Below are 22,119 nucleotides of genomic sequence, written 5' to 3'. Positions count from 1 at the left end.
TACTGGCCCTAATTGCGACATTTGAAGCTCAACTATCTGCAAGTCAGTATTACTCAGTACAGGTATTAAAAAAACGTCTTTGGGTTTGATTCAATCTACTCATGTTGGTGTGAGTAGTCTGTGTTTATTCCACAATGCAACTTTTCCAGAAATGAGACAGTGAGAAGAAAAAAACAACTGTTAGGAATTTGGGAATTTCAAATACTTTTAAGAAACAAGATCATGGAAATAGACCAACCCATTTGCTTTCTTGGTAAAGAAAGCAGCTTCATGTGGTCCAAATGAAATGGAGCCTTTATATTTATTATCCAAGTACAGTATATATAGTCAATGTTCCCTCTAATTTTTTTTTACAGCTGCCAGACCAGCCATTGCTCTGAGCAGAAATTTTTTAAATGGCCTGAATGCTGCACAGCCCTTTAAAAGTTTGGTTTTATAATATGCATACTCTGACTATTTAGAATAAAAATTGAAAAAAATCACATACTTTTGATTTTATTTATTAATTGAAGGGATAACAAAATACAACAAAGGAAATCTTTCAAGTCACGTAAATTTTAAGACTTATACGGCATCAGCATTTAGCGGATTGGCAGTTTATTAACAATGAGCTACCGATTTCCATTCTTTGTTTACTGTTACAATTTATAACAGTGTGGTAATTTGAAACACTGACAATGTGAAAACATTGAGGCTCTGAAATGTTCCAAAGTAAAGGTTGTGGTATATTTATTATTTAGAAAATTTATGGTTACATAATTACAGGGTACTTCACAATTATATTAACATAATTTCAAAATTATATTAGCATAATTTCAAAATTTTATTGTGGTTATATAAAAGAAAACTCCAGCTACACGGCACCAAAGGTTACGAGCATGGGAGCATTTCAGTTACTGCGCGGCTGCGCACTTACACAGTTTAGAGGAAATAGTGCATATACTGGTTAAGATTCATTTTTGTGCATGAATTTACAGGATTCCTTGGAGCTTGATTTTGGGGACAAATAAAAGGAGGGAGAGCCACAGTGGCTCTATGATTGTGTGTAATATATCTGATAAGGAGAAGCCAGGATTGTCATTGGTGTGAAACTCTTCATGACACCATCTGGTTGATAGATTAATAAGAGCAGCTCTAGAAAAAAAAGGAACATGCAAAATACAAGAGAGCAGATTAGAGTTGTTGGAAATGCCTGGATGATGAAATTGATGACTTTGTGGCCAAGTTTGCAGACAATACGAAGATAGATAGAGGGGCAGATAGTGTTGAGGATGCAGAGAGGCTGCAGAAGGACTTAGACAGATTAGGAGAATGGGCAAAGAGGTGGCAGATGGAATACAGTGTTAGGAATTACATGATCATGCACTTTGGTAGAGAAAAATAAAAGCATAGATGGTTTTCTAAACAGGGTGAAAACTCAAGACTCGGAGGTACAAAGGGATTTTGGTATCCTCGTGCAGGATTCCCTGAAGTTTAGTTTGCAGCCTGATCGTGGTGAGGAAGGCGAATGCAATGTTAGCATTCATTTCAAGAGGACTGGACTGATAGAATTAAATCTTTTTAGCCTAAGTATACATAGAATGAAAGGAGACATCTCAGAAGTGTTGAAAATCATTAAGGGCACAGGTAAGATGGTTGCCAGCTGCTACTTCAAATTAATCCATCAACAATGACATGGGGCCATAGGTGGAGACTGGTTAAAGAGAAATTTCAGACTAACATCAGGAAGCATTTCTTTACTCAGTGAGTTGTTGACACATGGAACAAACTACTTAGTTGTGTCATTGAGATTAGAGACTTTCAAATCTAAATTTAATAGTTATTTCAACACACTATGTGAATAGGAATTTGGCAAGCATTGCTGGGCCTAATGTGCTACACATGCCTTTACACTTCCTCCCTCACCATCATTCAGGGCCCCAGACAATCATTCCAGGTGAGGCAACACTTCACCTGTGAGTTGGCTGGGGTGATATACTGCGTCCGGTGCTCCCGGTGCGGCCTTCTATATATTGGCGAAATCTGACGCAGGGGTGGGAGACCATTTCGCTGAACACCTACACTCTGTCCGCCAAGGAAAGCAAGATCTTCCAGTGGCCACACATTTTAATTCCACGTCCCATTCCCATTCTGATATGTCTATCCACGGCTTCTTGTACTGTCAAGATGAAGCCACACTCAGGTTGGAGGAACAACACCTTATATTCCGTCTGGGCAGCTCCAACCTGATGGCATGAATATTGACTTCTCTAACTTCTGTTAATGCCCCTCCTCCCCTTCACACCCCATCCCTTATTTATTTAATATATATTTTCCCCCTTTTTTTCTCTCTCTGTCCCTCTCACTATTACTCCTTGCCTGCTCTCCACCCTCCAGGCTCCCCTCCCCTCTTCTCTTTCTCCCCAGGCTTCCCGTCTCATGATCCTCTCCCTTCTCCAGTCTGGTATCCCTTTTGCCAATCAACTTTCCAGCTCTTAGATCCACCCCTCCCCTCCTGTCTCCTCCTATCATTTTGGATCTCCCCCTCCCCCTCCTACTTTCAAATCTCTCACCGTCTCTTCTTTCAGTTAATCCTGACGGAGGGTCCCGGCCGGAAACGTCAACTGTACCTCTTCCTAGAGATGCTGCCTGGCCTGCTGCGTTCACCAGCATTTTGTCTGTGTGTGCGTTGCTTGTATTTCCAGTATCTGCAGATTTCCTCGTGTCTGGGCCTAATGGCCTGTTCTTATCAAAAACTTACTAATAAAAACAAGGATGTTATGCTGAGGCTTTATAAGGCACTGGTGAGGCCTCATTTGGAGAATTGTGAGCAGTTTTGGGCTCTTTACTTACGAAAGGATGTGCTGACATTGGAGAGCTCAGGAGGTTCATGAGAACAATTCCAGGAATGAAAGGGTTATCATGGGAGCAGTGAAGGAAGACTCTGGGCCTGTATTCATTGTAGCTTAGAAGAATGAGGGGTTTTCATCGATAGAGTGGATGTTAAGAGGATGCTTCCTTTCATTAGGGAGTCTCTGAGGTCGCTACCTCAAATTAGAGGGACATACATTTAGATCAGAGACGAGGAGGAATTTCTTTAGCCCGAGGGCAGTAAATCTGTGGAATTCATTGCCACGGGCTGCTGTGGAGGCCAGGTCACTGGGTGCTTTTAAGGCAGAGGGTGATAAGTTCTTGCTTCGTCAGGGCGTGAAAGGTTATGGAGAGAAGGCAGGAGAATGGGGTTAAGAGGAAATTGGATCAGCTGTGATGATGGCAGACTCAGGCTGAATAGGCTAATTCTGCTCCTATGTCTTATGGTCTTATGGCACGTTAGGCAGCTTTAGTGGAGCAAAGAAAACCTGTTAATGTTACAGATGGTTAACCTGCAACTGAAGTAACTAGCTCTGATACAAAGAGAAAGCTGTTGTGACTGACTAAAACTGAACAACACAGACATACAGAAGCTGTAACTGGGAAATATAAAAGTCTTTATTTACACAGTAACCCTACAGGAGACACACAGCCCAGTCGGATCAAAGAGAATCTCAATCTCCTAACACAATTTCAACATAAACAATTAACTTCAGTTTCAATTGTTACTTGACAGGATCATTTGGGATGTAGTCAGGTAAATTCACAGAATTATTTATTTACAATGGCAGCACATCCCCAGCTAGCAAAACCCCTTTGAATATGCAATTCTGGTGCCTGTTCCAAAAAGCCCGACAACTAAAATTTCATCACGATGTGCCATGTCGTATGACGTAAGTGATCAAGGTCTTTCCATGACCATGATTGGTCTTGGTAAATTTTTCTACAGAAGTGGTTTGCCATTGCCTTCTTGTGGGCAGTGTCTTTACAAGATGGGTGACCCCAGCCATTATCAATACTCTTCAGAGATTACCTGCCTGGCGTCAGTGGTCACATAACCAGGACTTGTTATATGAACCAGCTGCTCATCGGACCATCCACCGCCAGCTCCTACGGCTTCACATGACCCTGAATGGGGGCTAAGCAGGTGCTACACCTTGCCCAAGGGTGACTAGCAGGCTAGCAGAGGGAAGGAGCACCTTACACCTCCTTTGGTAGAGACGCATCACCACCCCGCCATCCAACCTAAAATATTTCTCTTTTATTCGTGCTGAAGGATGGCTCCATGATTACACAACCACCCAAAAGGTTATGAGATGAAACAGACCTATGCTCTAAGTGGCAGAGATACACCTTTTGCAGTGTGCTGATAGCAGGAATAATCATCTACTGTCCCATAGGAACTACATAGAGAAGGACAAGATCAGAATGCCACCCTAAATTGTGTCCAGGTTTTATTTCCTGAAGACTGGTTCCCATTCCCTAACAAAAGCCAAATTGTTGAATTTGATGTGGAGCCCAGGAGCGTAGCTAGACAGAAGAGGAGGGGCTGTTCCTCAAACTTACACACAGAAGCAGAAAGATCAGAATAACCTTCAGGATAAAGGGAGGGCAGCATAGCAGTTAGCACAACACTTTACAGTAGCAGCGACCTGGGTTCAAATCCCGCCACTGCCTGTAAGGAGTTTGTACGTTCTCCCCGTGACCGCATGGGTTTCCTCCGGGTGCTCTGGTTTCCTCCCACAGTCCCAGAGACGTGCTGGTTGGCAGGTTAATTGGTCATTATAAATCGTCCTGAGATTAGGTTAGAATTAAAACGGGGGTTGCTGGATGGCACGGCTCGAGGGGCCGGAAGGGGCGAGTGAGAGTGAGAATGAGAATGAGTTAAGATGACAGGCAAATAGAAGTTCAGCGTCTATATGCGGGGGTTCTACAAAGCAATGGATCAATGCTCCAGTGTAGAGACCGCAGAGCGGTGTGCATTAGATTGGAGCAAGTGCAAGTGAATTGCTGCTTCAGCTGGAAGCACTGGAGCTCTGGATGGTGGAGAAGCAATGCATCACAGTCACACAGCTCTTAGATCGTTTCTTTACCGAGCCAGTGGTTAGGGTCCAATTCCTGCTGCTCTTTGTAAGGAGTTAAGTATGTTTTCCCTGTGAATATGTGGGTTTCCTCTAGCCTCTCTGGTTTCCTCCCACATTCCAGGCTAGGGTTGGTAGCTGTGGGCATGCTCTGCTGGCACCAGATACATGGCGACCCTTGCAGGCTGCCCCCAGCACATCCTTGGACTATGATAACCACTGACACAAACGACACATTTTCACTTTATGTTTCCACGTACATGTGACAATGTTCATCTTTAATCTCCTGCGTTTGGGATAGCGTTTTGAGAAGGACTGGCTGGTGAGGTGGAAGATCAGCATCATGAAGGGAATGATCCCAGTGGAGTGCTGAAAGGGGAGGGGAAGAAGAGGAGAAGATGCAGGTGAAATCTAATTAAAGGTTTCAGAAATTGTAAAACAAATATATCTAGTACTCAGATGCTGGTGAGGTGGAATGTGATTCCAGGCGAACTTTCTCCTTGATCTGACCAGAAAGAAAAAAAATATCAGAGGTGTGGAAAATAAATTAGATGTATTTCAGGACTGTCAACTATGGTAGGAGAAACCCATAATAATAAAGGGTGAAGGAAGACATCTCAGAGACAACTGTGTAGGAAAATTCATCATCAGAGAAAATATGATGGAGATCGAGGAAATGGGAAATGTAATTAAGTCTTTACAGGAGACAATTTGGATAAAAGATCAACCTTATTTGCCATTTACATGTTAGGAATTTGCTGTGGTGTGCTGGCACTACATGCAACAAAAATATTATTCAACAATTATACAGAATAAAAAATTATATAAAAATGAAGTTAGAAGTACATATCCATTTCTTTTGCTATCACTTTGATTATGAGTGATCTTTTGTAGCAACACACAATGTGATTGTCACTGTCTGCAGCTATAGTAAGCAATCCAAATGAAATAGCCAGAAATACTACATAATGTTAGAAGAGTGGTACTACCTACCTGCACTGGAAAATTAACTAATTAATAATTGAAATATTAGTGTTGAATATTGTAGATATGACATACTTGGCACTAAAACAAATATATTAGAGGTGTGAATATTGTAGATCATTGTGAACCAGCAAAAGTTACTGAATGACCGAAGATGACATGGAATACATGAGTAACAATTGCTCATAAAGATCCAGCCAATCACAGAATAGCATTGAGTAGAACTTTATTGTCATTGGTCACCTCTCTCTCACAGAGCTTCTTCCAATATATCAGATGGGCTTGACAGTCCCAATACAGAGACTGCATTTAACTGAAGGATCGACTTTATTCGCCATATACATTTGCAAGTATTAGGGATTTGCTGTGGTGTGTGGTGAGAGAGACATGCAACAAAAAAAAATAAATAGACAATTATACAGAAAAAATAATTATATAAAAATAAAGTTAGAAGTACAGATATGGAATAAAACATGCATCAATACCAACATGTATTTACAATGTAAACAGCACATTACAGGCCCTTCGGCCCACAATGTTGTGTCAACCATGTAACCTGCTCTAGAAACTGCCTAGAATTTCCCTAGCATATAATCCTCTATTTTCCTAAGCTCCATGTACCTATCTAAAAGGCTCTTAATAGACCCTATTGTATCCGCTTCCACCACCGCCGCTGGCAGTGCATTCCACACACCTACCACTCTCTGTATGAAAAACTTACCCTTGACATCCCCTCAGTAGCTATTTCCAAGCACCTTAAAACTATGCCCCCTTGTGTTTGCCATTTCAGCCCTGGAAAAAAGCTTCCAACCATCCACACAATCAATGCCCCTCGTCACCTTGTACACCCCTATCAGGTCACCTCTCGCCCTCGTCGCTCCAAGGAGAAAAGGCCAAGTTCACTCAACCTATTCTCATAATATATGCCCTCCAATCCAGGCAACATCCTTGTAAATCTCCTCTGCACTCTCTCTATAGTTTCCACATCCTTCCTGTAGTGAGGTAACCAGAACTGAACATAGTACTCCAAGTAGGGTCTGACCAAGATCTTATATAGCTGCAACATTACCTCATAGCTCTTGAAATCAATCCCACGGTTGATGAATGCCAACACACCATATGCCTTCTTAACAACACTGTATACATGTTTACATTAAAACAGCATTACAAAAAGTAGTTTAAAGTGTTTACAGTGCAGCGCAGTGGGGGGGGGCTAATAAATAAAGGTGGTGGGGGAACAAGTAGAACGGTTGATCAGGTTAACTGCCTGTGGGGAAAACTTTCAAGATTGCATAAAGCTTTTGTTTTAATATCGCAGGTTTTGGGAAAAGGTTTTGCTGAGTGGGTAATGTTCACATTTTTTTGGGAGGGGCGGGAGAAAGTATACATACATATCAACATAACTGATGTTTGTCACTGTTAGGGCGTATTCTGGAGTTAGGGTATATAGCAAATATTTACTTCACCAGCAACCAATCTTCAAACCAGAAGGTGGATTGTAGATTGAATTTAAAATGCAGCTCTGAACAATAGTTTTCCTGAAACTGTTGACTGGAGTTGATTGCAAACCAGACAATGCTGATTATCATTTATTTTGGGTATCTAGGGTGTGGGTGCGAAGAAGGAAGTGTGTGTAATTCAAAGGGAGCATTATAGATACATTATAACTATAGAATTGTCCTGCTGTTACCTTGAACTTTAGCATAGAAAAATGCCTTGTAACATTGGGTCAGGAAGCCTCTGCTTCAGAGAGTGTCTCATTTTGTTGAATACAACACTTCTGTATCCATTAGCTTCAGTGTCTCTCCAGTGAGTTTGTTAGTGACTGTTGTAACGTGAACTTGTCTCCTCAGGTGGAGACAGAAAGATCCAAATAAGGATGAACTGGAGACAGAAGATTAAAAGGTGAGAGCAGGAAGGACATTGGCAGCAAAACTAATGCCATGTTCCGAGTTTTGCACAAGTGCTGGTCTCATTTTCACTGAGTACGTCTCTCTCCCTCTCCTTAATTTGGGAATATGAAAAGGACAGAACTGGACAATCATAGATACCTCAAGATGTTGCAGGGCTACAGAAAATTAGAGGAAGGTGATGGAGTAAAAAAAAATGGGGAGTTTTTAAAACAAAATTGAGAATTTAAAAATCAAGATGTTATTAAGTTGAAACCAAAATCAGCACAAATGTAATGGGTAAATACAGCACAATGCATGTAAAGATTTAGACAACAATATTCCGATAAAACTCAAGTTTGCAGATGGGAGAAGGACTCAGTCCACCCCATGGTGCTGTGAAATATTTGCCTCGAAGCAACTAGAGGAAGGTTTTGGCAATAGGTGAGCTGTCACAAGAGCAGAATTAAGTCATTCTTGTTTACAGCCCAGGCAACTGGCCTGAATTTCAGGTTGGGGCCACATACTTGAGCAAGCAGTAAATCAGCTCAGGCGAATAACAGATTCAGTTAGATATACATAAAATTAAAATTAAATTACTCCGCCAGTTGTTTGGCAGAAATAGCATTTTGTCATCTTGTCACCATCAAGGTAGGCGGTTGGTGTACTTGCACGATAGCAGTACATTGATCTCATCGTGGCTGTGCATTTCAGGAGTAAGCACTCTTTAAAATGACAACCATCTCAAGTACATTCTCATTGCTGGAAAGTTCATAAAGCGTTTTGTTTTTAATTCCTTGTTTTCTCTTCACTTGAGACAGGAGAAAGTTACAGTAGGTGAATTCACTGTCTAATCAGGTACATTTGTAAAGAAAGGGGAAAACACATCAAGGGAGAAAGAAGAAATAGAAAGTTACCTTTTTAAAGGTGGTTTTTAATATTTCCAACAATTAGACTTTGCACTTAAAATGAGAATTTTTTCAGAGCTTAAGTGGTCAATTAGCAGAAATTGTGAAAATGGTCTTCTGTTCCCTTTTAGATAGTCCTTGGGAGTTCATGGCATCCCCCATTCATCCAGATTCTGAGGATGCCGAGGTGGCTGTTAAGGCCACATTGGGGATTGCAGACCTGCCACAGAGGGGTGGGGCTGTTTCTGAAGGGGGAACGGTTAAAGGGGTAACACACATCAAAGTTGCTGGTGAACGCAGCAGGCCAGGCAGCATCTCTAGGAAGAGGTACGGTCGACATTTTGGGCTGAGACCCTTCGTCAGGACTAACTGAAAGAAGAGCTAGTAAGAGATTTGAAAGTGGGGGGGAGAGGGGGAGATCCGAAATGATAGGAGAAGACAGGAGGGGGAGGAATGGAGCCAAGAGTTGGACAGGTGATTGGCAAAAGGGATATGAGAGGATCATGGGACAGGAGGCCTAGAGAGAAAGAAAGGGGGAGGGGGAAGCCCAGAGGACGGGCAAGGGGTATAGTGAGAGGGACAGAGGGAGAAAAAGGAGAGAGAGGAAAAGAACGTGTGTACAGGGGTCCCCCGCTTTTCGAACGTTCGCTTTACGAAACCTCACCATTACGAAAGACCTATATTAGTTCCCTGTTTTCGCTAACAGGTGTTTTCACTGTGACGAAAAAAGGGAGCGCACGATAAAAAAGCAGCGCGCCGTGCACCCCGAGCAGCCGCTCTCTCCCGGATTCGGAACGGCATTTTCACCAGCATTGCTTAAACACGTGCCTGTGAGCAGCTGTTAGCAAGGTGAGTTCTAAGGTATTGGAAAAGCCTGAAAGAGCTCGTAAGGGTGTTACACTTAGCGTAAAACTAGACATAATTAAGCGTTTCGATCGTGGTGAACGAAGTAAGGACAAAGTGAGTTTGGCTTGTGGAAGCTGATGAAGATGATGTTGAAGAGATTTTGCCATCCCATGACCAAGAACTGATAGATGAAGAGCTGCTGCAATTGGAAGAAGAAAGAATAACAATCAAAACCGAATGAGTGATGATAAAGTACGACTTTAATTTTGAAAGGGTATGTCGGTTTAGGGCATATTTGCTTGATGGTTTGAGTCCTTACAAAGAACTGTATGATCTAAAAATGCGCGAGGCTACGCAGTCAAGCAAGCCTTCCACATCAGCCACAGCAGACGACGAACCTCCACCTTCGACATCGAGGCAGGCAGAGATAGAAGAAGATGACCTGCCTGCCCTAATGGAAACAGACGATGATGAGATGACACTCCAGTGTCCCACCACCCTAACCTGCGGACAGATACCAATTCGCAGAGAATGCAGCGGTAGCCAGGAGGCACACAACACACCTTTAAGAAAAAAGCTGAAATAAACATGCTAATTAATTAGGTGCCACCCAGCACATAAATGTCAGCCCAGATCAGAGACGACGCAATCGGCAATCGCCTCTGCTCTGGGCTGACAATTACGTGCCGGGCGGCACCTAATTAATTAGCATGTTTATTTCCGCTTTTTTCTTAAAGATGTGCTGTGTGCCTCCCGACTACCATTTTACCCCTGCATGCTTCACAGATCGGTATTGGTTCACTGCCCGGAGGGTGGGGGCCACTGCACCACCCCAACCTGCGACGACTCAGTCTAACACACCATCATCAGCGTGTTCGGCGCTGTCCCAATTCCGGTAAGTGATACTACACTGTACATACATTATTTCTACTTTATATCAGCTGTGTATTTTTATGCATATTTGGTATGGTTTGGCAGCTTCATAGCTTAAAGGTTACTGGAGAAAGTGTTTTTGCCAAGAGCGCTTGCGTGAGATTTGCTGCCAAAAGCTCTTGGGCTGTGTTTTTGCCGACAGCGCCTGTGTGAGACTTTCGCTACGGAGAACAGTTCAGGCAATGATTGTGGAAAAGTATTTCTATTTTATATAGGCTGTGTATTTATCATATCATTCCTGCTTTTACTATATGTTACTGTTATTTTAGGTTTTATGTGTTATGTGGCATGATTTGGTAGGTTATTTTTGGGTCTGCGAACGCTCACAAATTTTTCCCATATAAATAAATGGTAATTGCTTCTTCGCTTTACGACATTCCGGCTTACGAACCGTTTCATAGGAACGCTCTACCTTCGGATGGCGGGGGAAATCCTGTATATAAATAAATAAATAAATAAATAAATAACGGGTGGGGTACGAGGGGGAGGTGGGGCATTAGCAGAAGCTTGAGAAGTCAATGTTCATGCCATCAGGTTGGAGGTGGAGTGTTCACTCCACTATTTACACAGGATTTATCCATGCTCCCATTGAATGGGTTCCAGATCGTCAATAGGTCAAATATTCCTTCTCCACCTTGAGTGATTATGGGCCAGAAATTCTCTAAGGGGCCATGGAAAGGCTGTGTTTTTAATAAGGAGATTTTGAATATTTCTCTGCCTGCCTAGTAATTTTTTCTAAGGTCAAAATAAAGTGTCTGTTCAAAGTTCAAAGTAAATGCATTATCAAAGTACGTATAGGTCAACCCTGAGGTTCATTTTCTTGCAGGTAATCACAGTCAATACAAGAAACACAGTAGTATCAATGAGTGGCTGCAGCCAACAAGATGGACAAACAACCAGAATGTAGCCGCCCCAGGCAGGGGCAGGATGTGTCTGGAGATAAGACACCAAGTAAGACAGGTGCTGTCATTGACTCAGGAAAAGGAGAAATAACATGGACAAGACAGGAACAGGGAACATGTACAATCTCCAGAGCAGACAGCATGGCTCACAGAGACAGCAGCCCCAAGCATGGGTAAGAGATGGGACAACAGGCATAACTCATGTCAGAAGGTCCCAAAGATTGGGGCCAGCCACGGTCAGGAGCTAGTAGATTTAGTGCAATGGCCGGCAGAGGTAGCAGCAATTAAAATAAAGGTACGCCAGAAAGGGGAGAGTGAGGTACAGAAATGGAATGAGTAAGCAGATCATGGGGCAAAGACAGCAACTGAAGGACGTGAGATGACAGAAATTGAAGAAGAAGAAGAAGAAGAAGCCAATTTAGTAAGACTATATGGAGATGTGAAGAACCACTGTAATCAGGTTAATGCACTGAGGGACAGAGCAAAACAGCAGGCACGTATATCTGATCAGGGAAAGTCAGAGAGAGAAGATAGTCCTCCCACAGCCAGGTGATCAAGACACTGTAAGGGGGCTGCCTGAAAGGCAGGGTTCCGCTCCCAGGTGGTCCTACCAGAAGTCTAGTATTGATTCATTTAGATTTTCTTTAAATCTCTCTCTCACACACACACATCAAAACTTAAGTGAAGTGTGCCATTTGTGTAAACAGCTGAACACCCAACGATGTGCTGGGGGCAGCATGCAAGTCTCACCACAGATTCAGGTGCCAACATAGCCTGCCCGCGACGTTGAGCAGAACAGCACAAGAATCGTCAGCAGCAGCAGAATAAAACAAAACAGCAGCAGCAAAACAAACCCCTTTACCACCCTTTCATGAAAGAAATGCAAGATGGAGACAAATCTTTGCATCCAAACATGGAGAGAATCCCACCGTAATTTTGATAGCAATATCCAGTTTCTCCACAAATCAAGAAACATTTTTTTTTAGATTTAATGTGCATCTGCTCCTATCTGAAGTTGTGTGTTGAGCACCATGATCAGAACATGAAAAAAAATCTGGCCCAATATCAAACACCACAAATGTTCCTATTCCAATATTTACAGAAATGTATATATTCAAAGATTGTGAAATAGATTTGAAAAGCGTGCATTCCTGTTGTTTCTAGGGATGAAAACAATTAGGTTTCAAAACATCTCAAACATCACATAGCATTATCCCTCTAATGATAGTTAGACGGGAACAGGAGCACAGCATTTCCCATTTCCTGCCTACGAGCACAGCTGTGGCGCTCACGTTCCCTGCTGAACGACGTTCGCCGAGAGGACTTTGGCAGACCTTGGCAAAAAAAAACACACACACACAAACGCTGACCTTTCCACCAGAGAGACAGGAAGATGGCGGCGATGTGGCCTGCTCGGATATGGAAATCGCCGACGATGTTAACGCGGGGCTCGGTGGCGCTGACTTTCACCAGGTAGTGTGCGGCTGTGTGGCCTGCGTCCCTGACTTGTCCATGTTACCTGTCCATTGCCAGACAGGACTGTGCGGAACAGGTCCGGTCGAATGCTCCGCTCCTGGAATCATTGTCGCCCGCTCCCTGTGTTCTCTTCAGATAAAAATATCGCTGCCATTCTCTTTCAGAATACCGAGTAAATGTAACCAATTAAAGTTGGTACTTTGCTACACTGTCATGGTTGTAGCCAGATTCTCCCAAAGCCAGGCTCGTTTACTTTCTTGGTGTAGCCTGCCAGTGGGAACTTAGTTTTATGCATGTGAGTCGGGGTTCTCTCACTTTCTCAATTTATTTAAGTTGGTGTAATTACGGTGGTGCTTAGACATTTTATTGTTTGCTATTTTGAGGTTTCAATGATGATTATCTGGCAATGAAAACTGATTACTTTTCAAAGACGTTCAAAACAAAGAAAAGTATCGTTGAAATAAACGCATATTCTCTTCATTGTTTTGAACTGATTAGGCATTCACATGTAACTGGAGTTTTTGTTCAGAAACTAGGGTTTTTTTTAAGCACCAAAGTTAATTAAAGTGAAAATGTATCCCGATTTCAGATATTAATGTTAAATTTTTCTGAAATGAGAGGGGTTTGCCATTTAATCCATGATCATTATTAGTTTGAAATTTCGTGTGTGTTTCTGTGGTAATAGTTGATATAACTAGGCTAAGATCACATCCAACTAGCATATCTAAAGTGTGTGATCTATATACTTTCAAATCCTTGGAAACCCTTCTCTAGGGAAAAGATGTTTGGAGAATGATCGAATTAATTGCTTACATGTAGACCAGCAGTTCCAATGAGCTGTGGGGTCTGATAAAAGCTGTCTTTGGTGAAGCACTTGTGATCGGACGATGTGGTGGCTTGTTGTTGACAGAATTTAGTTGGCTCGTGCACTTGAGTGACTTCAGCTCCATGTCTGTTAATACTCAACGTTATTAGGTCCCAAGGTTTTACTCTGATAAGGAAAATTAAAAGAAAACAAGTCCAATTCTTAACATGTTTGCTGATATTTGTTTTAAGAGTAGTTCTCCCTGTCCCCTATTTGTGACATTTACTGGGAACGTTGTATACAAGGAGCCCGAAGTGTTGTTGAGGATCCCTACCACCCATCTCACTACCTCTTTTGCCCACTACCATCAGGAAGGAGGTACAGGAGCATCAGGACTAGGATTGCCAGACTGGTTAACAGCTTCTTCCTCTACGCCAGGGGTAGGCAACCTTAAGCACAAATGATTTTCTAGCATGCATTATTCATTAACTTGAGGCAAAACATACCTAGATGTATTTAAATGGATAATTCCCATATTTCAAGTTTTTTATGGCATTTATCTGGCCCACCGTCTGCTCATTAATATGCAATCCGGCCCACAGAGGCAAAAAGGTTGCCGACCCCTGCTCTACGCCTTCTGCCGCCACCGAGTCTCATCACTAAGATGGGTGTTTATTGTTTACCTTTGCTGTGCATTTACATGCATCTTGAATTATATTTTAATAACTTATTTGTGGTAATATTTGATGTGTGTGATATATGTATTTGTGGGTGCACTGTGGTCTGGGGGAGGAAGTTTCATTTGGTTGTATATGTGTATAGTCAGATGTATTTGTGGGTGCACTGTGGTCTGGGGGAGGAAGTTTCATTTGGTTGTATATATATATAGTCAGATGTATTTGTGGGTGCACTGTGGTCTGGGGGAGGAAGTTTCATTTGGTTGTATATGTGTATAGTCAGATGTATTTGTGGGTGCACTGTGGTCTGGGGGAGGAAATTTCATTTGGTTGTAAATGTGTATAGTCAGATGACAATAAACTTGAACTTGACTTGAAAACTTTACTCACTTTTAATGCTAAGTATTGGAGTGCAGAAAGCAACCATTAATTTTGGTCAAAAATATTTTGCTTCTGAAATCTTTCTAATATTAGCATAAAATACTTGCTTCTCAATTTCTTAACATTAAGATAACAATTAGATAAATAATAATAAGCATATGTCAGGGCATATATATATATACTCAAAACTTTAATGTCACATTTTAGACTGAAATCATTTTCCAGACTGTATTTTCAATTGTGCCTGTGAACAGACATTAATGTTGAAGAGGTAATAGAAATTTCAACGGTAGACATATTTTTAGTAGAATATCTTTCCCTTTCATTGCTTTGGTTGGTTTTAGTATTAAGTGATAATAACCACTTGATTAGTAGCAACACAACTTTGTTGTGTGAACTATGACAATATTTACAATGTGGTTTAAAGAAAAGATATTGTAATGCAAAGACTGCAGTGTAAAGGTAAAGACTTTTTATATTTTTGCTTTTCTGATTAAACTGTTTTTAAGTCAAATTATTTGATAAATATCCTCTGTTTAGTTGATGCATCAAATACGTTAACACGGAAACATTTAATAAATTTTTCTGGGATTGGAAGTCTTGTCATGAGCAGAGCAGTTGTTGGCTCTGTGCCTGTATTCACTGGAATTCGTTAGAATGAGGGGTGACCTCACCGAAACCTATTGAATGGTGAAAGGCCTTGATAGGGTGGATGTGGAGAGAATGTTTCCTATGGAGGGAGAGTCTAGGACCTGAGGGCAGAGCCTCAGGATAAAGGGGTGTGCTTTTAGAACAGAGATGAGGAAGAATTTTTTTAGCCAAAGAGTGGTGAATCTGTGGAATTCATTACCACAGGCAGCTGTGGAGGCCAAGTCTTTAGATATATTTAAGTCAGAGATTGATAGATTCTTGTTTAGTCAGGGGATGAAGGAATAAGGGGAGAAGGCAGGAGACTGGGGCTGAGAGGGGAAATGGATCAGCCATGATGAAATGGCAGAGCAGACACGATGGGGCAAATGGCCTAATTCTGCTCCTATATCTTATGGTCTTAATTTTTATTCAGATTATCTCTGCACACCTGGAGTATTGTGTGCAGTTTTGGCCCCTTAATCTGAGGAAAGACATTCTTGCCATAGAGGGAGTACAAAGAAGGTTCACCAGATTGATTCCTGGGATGGCAGGACTTTCATATGATGAAAGACTGGATCAACTAGGCTTATACTCATTGGAATTTAGAAGATTGAGGGGGGATCTTATTGAAACGTATAAAATCCTAAAGGGATTGGACAGGCTAGATGCAGGAAGATTGTTCCGGATGTTGGGGAAGTCCAGAAGGAGGGGGTCACAGTTTGAGGATAAAGGGGAAGCCTTTTAGGACCGAGATTAGGAAAAACTTCTTCACACAGAGAGTGGTGAATCTGTGGAATTCTCTGCCACAGGAAACAGTTGAGGCCAGTTCATTGGCGATATTTAAGAGGGAGTTAGATATGGCCCTTGTGGCTAAAGGGATCAGGGGGAATGGAGGGAAGGCTGGTGCAGGGTTCTGAGTTGGATGATCAGCCATGATCATACTGAATGGCGGTGCAGGCTCGAAGGGCCAAATGGCCTACTCCTGCACCTATTTTCTATGTTTCTATGTTTCATTCAAAATCAGACTAGATTACCTCTATCTAATTTATGATTTTGTTCTTTTTGAAGCCTTTGTTCTGATTACATTAATGATATGGTGAACTCAGGGAAGACTGAAACAGAATTTAGCACATTTTGTTTTTCTTTACCATGGAAAATATGGCAAGTTAATGTGTGGACAGCAATTATTTATTAAATATCACCAAATGGATAGATATTTTGCCATCTTTTCCTTAAATATCACAATAATTATTTTTTGCAGATGCATTATTATAAAGTTCAGACACATTTTCCAAACAATCCAAAAGTAACTAAATACTTGATTTGCTTTAATCCTACTGTGTCCTGAAAACTACATAGTGAATTTCTGATGCCCATCAGCTGCCAGATTCTTCGCTAGATACCCGACCCCTTAGAACCAAAACTTGCGCTCAGTTGAAAGTTTATATTTCTTCTGGGTTTTGCAAAATTCTATTTTATTACATCAAAGGACCTTTCAACGATGAAGGAAAGATACAGTCCTTGGTAGGCTGTCTTCCAAGTGACAGCCAAGGCCTATTTAAGATGGCCATCTGATACTCATCAAAGGGTAGCTGTGAAGAGGGAGGATTAATGTGCATCTGTGTGATTTGTCCTTGCTGTGCCTTTGTTTTGATTCAGCTGCAGCCTGGAAATAGCCCCGTTACCGAGTAATGCATGGAATACTGTGCTTCATTTGCACAAAGAAGCTGAAATATTTTTCCACTTCGATGTGTCAGAGGCTGATAGATTCTTGATTAGTCAGAGCATGAAGGAATAGGGGGAGCGACACTGGCCTCTGGGCAAAATCACTCCACAATTAGGCTTCGCCATTCCTAGTCTGTGAACGCACATCTAACTTATTTTTTCTCCTTGCTTTTACAGGGCAAGTAGTAAAGAAGAGAAAAATGACAAAGGGTGGTTTCGATCGTTATTTGTCCACAGAGTAAATCAAAGAAAGGATGCTCACTCCAATCTCCTTTCCAAGAAGGAAACCAGTAATTTGTACAAAATGCAATGTAAGTGGAAAAAAGCTTCTGCCGATGCTTGTTACTCACTATTATCAAAAGTCAACTGGTTGTTCAAATTATACTGAAACATTTTTTGTTTTTGTCTTAGTTCATAATGTGAAGCCAGAGTGTTTAGATGCCTACAACAGCTTATCGTAAGTTCCAATCTCTTGAAAATCAGTTGATTTTATTCAGACAGTGCCCATGATCTTTGAAAGAGTGATGTAGCATTTTGTTTACTATTTTCACACTAGGATTCCTCCACATTGGAATATATTACATATTCCCACCACTGTTTGTGTCTATAATTAGTCTATCCTGTGAGGATTCTCAGCCACATTAATTGTGATATCCTGGACATTTCCCATTTTAATCACCACGTTTTCAGCTGCTGAGGTCCGGAGTTCTGGAATTTCCTCTCTTATTTTCTCAGTTCCCATTCTCTCCTTTAAGACCCCTTATTTTTTTCCCCCAGCAATCAAAGCTTTTGGTTATCCACCATGATATTTTCTTGAGTGGCTCAGTGTTAAGTATTGTTAGATAAAGCACCTGTGAAGTACGTTAGGGTATTCCATCGACTGAACAATGCTATGCAAATGCAGGTAGTTGTTGCTGAGATAATGTACGACTCAGCAAAAGCTCATTCAGACAATCATGTCGGTGTCAGTGGGGATAAACGGGCTTCCAGCCTAATGCCCGGGAGGCAGATAACTCTAGGTTGTAGCTCCACACTGCAGGGCTCCTCAAGTTTGCACTGGAGCATAATGAATGGTTCTTCCTCTACCACCTTTTCATTCAGTGAGTTCCAGTCCAGGTTCCTCTCACCCTCATCTCCCTCCTAATCCTTCCACCAAATCTTTTAAATCTTTGCCCCATGGTTTTTGAGCACCCTAATAGTTCTTGCATTTTAATCTTCAAGGCCTTTCATCATTTAGTACATTTCAATTAAATATGTTCTCATTCTCTTCGGGTCCAAAAGAAACAAGGCCAGCTTGTCTAAGTTTCCTGAATGAAAATTTTCCAGCCCCACCCATGCCCTCGTAAATTTTCATAACACTCTCTCCTACAAAAATGACTTCGTCCCTGCAACATGGTGACTAGACTGAACATAGTACTCATAACCTCTTAATCTTGTATTCTATGCCCATACAAAAAAAAGCATTCCACTTGAATTGAATTGACTGGCTATATTTAAGGTTCGCTGAAAACATATGCTCTAAATTTCTTTTGTTCCTTGCGTTTATTGTTTATACACATATCTTCTTACGATATTCCCTCAGTGCATTACCCGACACTTTGATGAGCTAAATTCCACTCACAACTTTTCTGTGCAGCTGACCACACCAGCTGAATCCTTCTACAGTCCAAATCTCTCCTCCTCACTATCAATGTTACGGGCATTTTCTTTAAAGTTAAGTTAATTGCAGTTTTATTTTCCAGTTAACCCTATTCCCCAGCACAGGACTACTTCCTGCATGCTTATTTGAATTTTATACACCTTTACGGGAAATTATGGAACAATTGGAACATTATTGCCTGCATTTGTTTTAGTCAAATTACAAATGAACATTGGCTCAGTTTTTAACTATCTATCGATCTTGCTCTGCTTGAAGAATCATGAGTGCATTTCTTTGTTGGGATGTTGAATTTCCCCTTGATGAGGAACTAAATTTAGTAGGTCAAGTGCAGACATGGTTCACATTGGCTGTCTCTATTAAAACTATCCTAAAGAGATATCAGTCTGTAAACAACATTTTTTACAATTGTGACGATTTGATGTTGACTGCTATTAAACAAAGGAACCTTTATAGGTGGTGCTTGTTGAAACAAGAAAGCTGATTCCTTTGAATTCCAAAAACACTCACCGCTGTATGTTTGTATAATTCTATATAAATTCATATCAAATATAAATGATTACTTGGCTTGACCAGAGTGCACAGAACTGTGTGTAAATTATAATTTTGGCACGTCGCCTAAATGTACATCTTTTTGTTTACCTAGTTTTATGTGATGTGAGTGATTTCATCTGACTTCTGTATAATATATGCAGTCCAAGAAACCCATACTCAAAAACACCTGCAGGTTAATGTCTGTTTTGCTTTCTCTACCAAGTGTTTTGTAATTTGTAAAATATACTTGTTCCCAGCAATACTGACAGGATCATTTTAAACTCATATTCCTAGATGCCTTGAAAAGATTTGGCCTTCTTGAAAAGGTATTGTCCTTGTTGTGATAATGTTTTTTTTCAGTGATGGGAGGCAGGGAATCTCAAGGTGGTGATGAAGCACTCGAGCCATTCTGCCTTTTCTCTTCCTATTTTGTTTTAAGTTATTGTGTTAGAACTTGGTTACTTTCTAAACAAAAGCAGAGGATATTTGACATCAGTGATACATTAAATCTGGATTATATTTTGTAAAGCCAAGCAAAAGGTATATGTAGGCCAGTTGGGTTTTCATATTATGGAAGACAGCCCACATATCAGCGGCTTTTACAATTACAGTGTTGGGATTTGCACAATCATTGGATTGCTAGGCTTTTGTCAAGTGGATCCCAATGACCTTTGCCATTCCTAGCTGTGGTTGGTGTTGTGTAGGGTTTGTCTAATCTCTTCTGCTTGACTCACTCCATATGATTCACACAGAACAAAATTTATGTAAACCCCTTGCAGCAACCAGCAGAGGAAATTAGTAGCGAGGTACTCTGACAACCCAGCTGTGAATCATTTCGAAATCTAAATGTGATCACTTCCTAATCCTTTCTGAGCAAGTGCAAAAAGAATGTGGTAAACTAGTAGAAAATGTATCTGCTTACAACTGCATACGTTTTTCCATACCCAGTTCCCAAACCACAAAATTTTCCAATCTGGCTTGCTGAGTTTCAATAGTTTTTTCATCGTTGGTTGTCCTTGTTGGGCCACTTAACCCTTCAGGTCCTGGCAAATTATTTGCAGTTAACATTGTGCTCTGAAGAATTTGTAGTATTCTTTCTATTCTCTCTCTAATACTAGCCAACATATGTTTTCGGTTTACATTGGGTTGTTTGTAAAATTCATAACCTAATCAATACATATGTACATTACTAAGAAAATTGGAAATATATTTTTTCCATAACATATTTTTGTATTGCACTATTTATGTTTATGTACAAGCCTACTTAAGGAAGCATTTGGTGTGCACAGATCTAGATTGTTTGCAGTTGGGTTAAAAATAAAACCTTTTGTTAATGACCGCAGGGAGAAAATATTGCAAAAGCTACACAATGATCCTGACTACCCGTGTGAGATTGTAGGAAGCTGGAATACATGGTACGGTGAGCAGGATCAAGCAGGTAATTCTACTATCCAGACTTAATTTAGTTCGTCCTAACTGTCCTTCTCACCTTTGGTTTAATTATCATTATTTAGATGATCATAATCATTCCTGACCTCAGGTGGACGCTCAGCTTCCTGACCGAGCCTGTGACTCGGCTGCTCACTATGGAGTCTGGCTAGTTATTTGTTCAGGCGATGCCCACGGGGGGGCAGGGGGGGGCGAGCATGACGTGGTGTCACAGTTGACCATTGATTGACAGAGCAGCCTTCGCAGCCTGACAGAAAAGTAATGTTCCACCCCACTATCCTCACAAAAGCCGGAGCCAACTCCAGCGACCTTGGTGTTCTGCTTAGTGCCCCTAGGCGCCATGACGGGCGCAGTGGTTTGTGCGGCGTAATTACAGTTTGGGGCTTCAGAGTTCGATCCCGGTGTCCTCCCCGTGCAATGCATGGGGTTTCCTCTGAGTGCTCCTGTTTCTTCCTGTAGTCTAAAGATGTATCGGTTAGTTGGTCATTGTAAATTGCTCTGTGCGTTAAGTCGGGGTTTCTGGCCCATGATGTCAGTGTACATTTTAATACCATCTGCTTGCACTTGGTCCGTAGCCTTCCCTGTCCCCGCCTGCTTATGTCCTGCTCTAACTGCCTCAGAAATAGATATATCATACCAGCTTGTACCCCCCCCCACCACCACCTTTAAATGCTTCATCCCTCCCACCTTAAAGCTAAGCCGCCTTGTGCTTGACATTTTCAACATGGAAGAAGGATACTTGAGGTTGCCCCCCAGCTCTGACACTCCAGAGAAAGCAGTCCAAATTTATCCACGCAAACACGAGGAAATCTGCAGATGCTGGAAATTCAAGCAAGACACAAAATATCCAATCCCTTTATAGCTCAATATGCTCCAATCTAGACAACATTCTGGTGAATCTCTCCCTCCAAAGCCTCCACATCCTTCCTGAAGCCACCAACCAGCACTGCACACGTTACTCCAACTGGGGCCTAACTAAACTTTTATACAGCTGCAATATAACTTACCAACTTTTATACTCAATGCCTCACCCAGTGAAGGAAAAAATGCTGTCTGCCTTCTTTATCACCCTCTTGATTAACTTGTCTTCGCTCAGGCAATGCCTCGTTCCTGGTTAGAACAAGAATGCACTGCTCAAAGATTTTATTTGCAATTCATTGTTTTCTCTTCCCTTTATTTGTTGTCCCAAATGACCTTTGAGTAATAATGTCTAATTTTAATATCATCACATGAAAGATATTGCACATCCCCATAACCTACCTGCAAATTTGCTTCTTTATCTCTCTCAACAAGCACCATGAGATGTTCTTAACCCTAAACATCTTGTTCTTACATCTCTTTTACGACCCTGAACTTTGCCTTTTGGGTAGTTCTTTCCTGGAGCATAAGATC

At 41.4% G+C, this 22,119-nt stretch overlaps 1 protein-coding gene across 2 annotated transcripts in view; it reads left to right on the top strand.

Moving 5' to 3' along the window:
- Positions 1–12,669: 12,669 nt before the first annotated feature.
- nipsnap1 (nipsnap homolog 1 (C. elegans)) overlaps positions 12,670–22,119 on the top strand; it is a 45,366-nt gene continuing 35,916 nt past the window's right edge. For both annotated transcript variants that reach the window (XM_072248025.1, XM_072248026.1), the window contains exons 1-4: positions 12,670–12,866; positions 17,265–17,398; positions 17,499–17,544; positions 20,622–20,716. In XM_072248025.1, coding sequence (XP_072104126.1) covers positions 12,787–12,866; positions 17,265–17,398; positions 17,499–17,544; positions 20,622–20,716 — 355 coding nt within the window. In that variant the 5' untranslated portion in view covers positions 12,670–12,786. The remainder of the gene's footprint in view (positions 12,867–17,264; positions 17,399–17,498; positions 17,545–20,621; positions 20,717–22,119) is intronic.

This window comes from Mobula birostris, chromosome 31, assembly GCF_030028105.1.
Source record: "Mobula birostris isolate sMobBir1 chromosome 31, sMobBir1.hap1, whole genome shotgun sequence".
Taxonomy (NCBI): domain Eukaryota; kingdom Metazoa; phylum Chordata; class Chondrichthyes; order Myliobatiformes; family Myliobatidae; genus Mobula; species Mobula birostris.
Note: the sequence above shows the minus strand (reverse complement) of the source record. Positions and strands in the feature narration are given on the sequence as shown.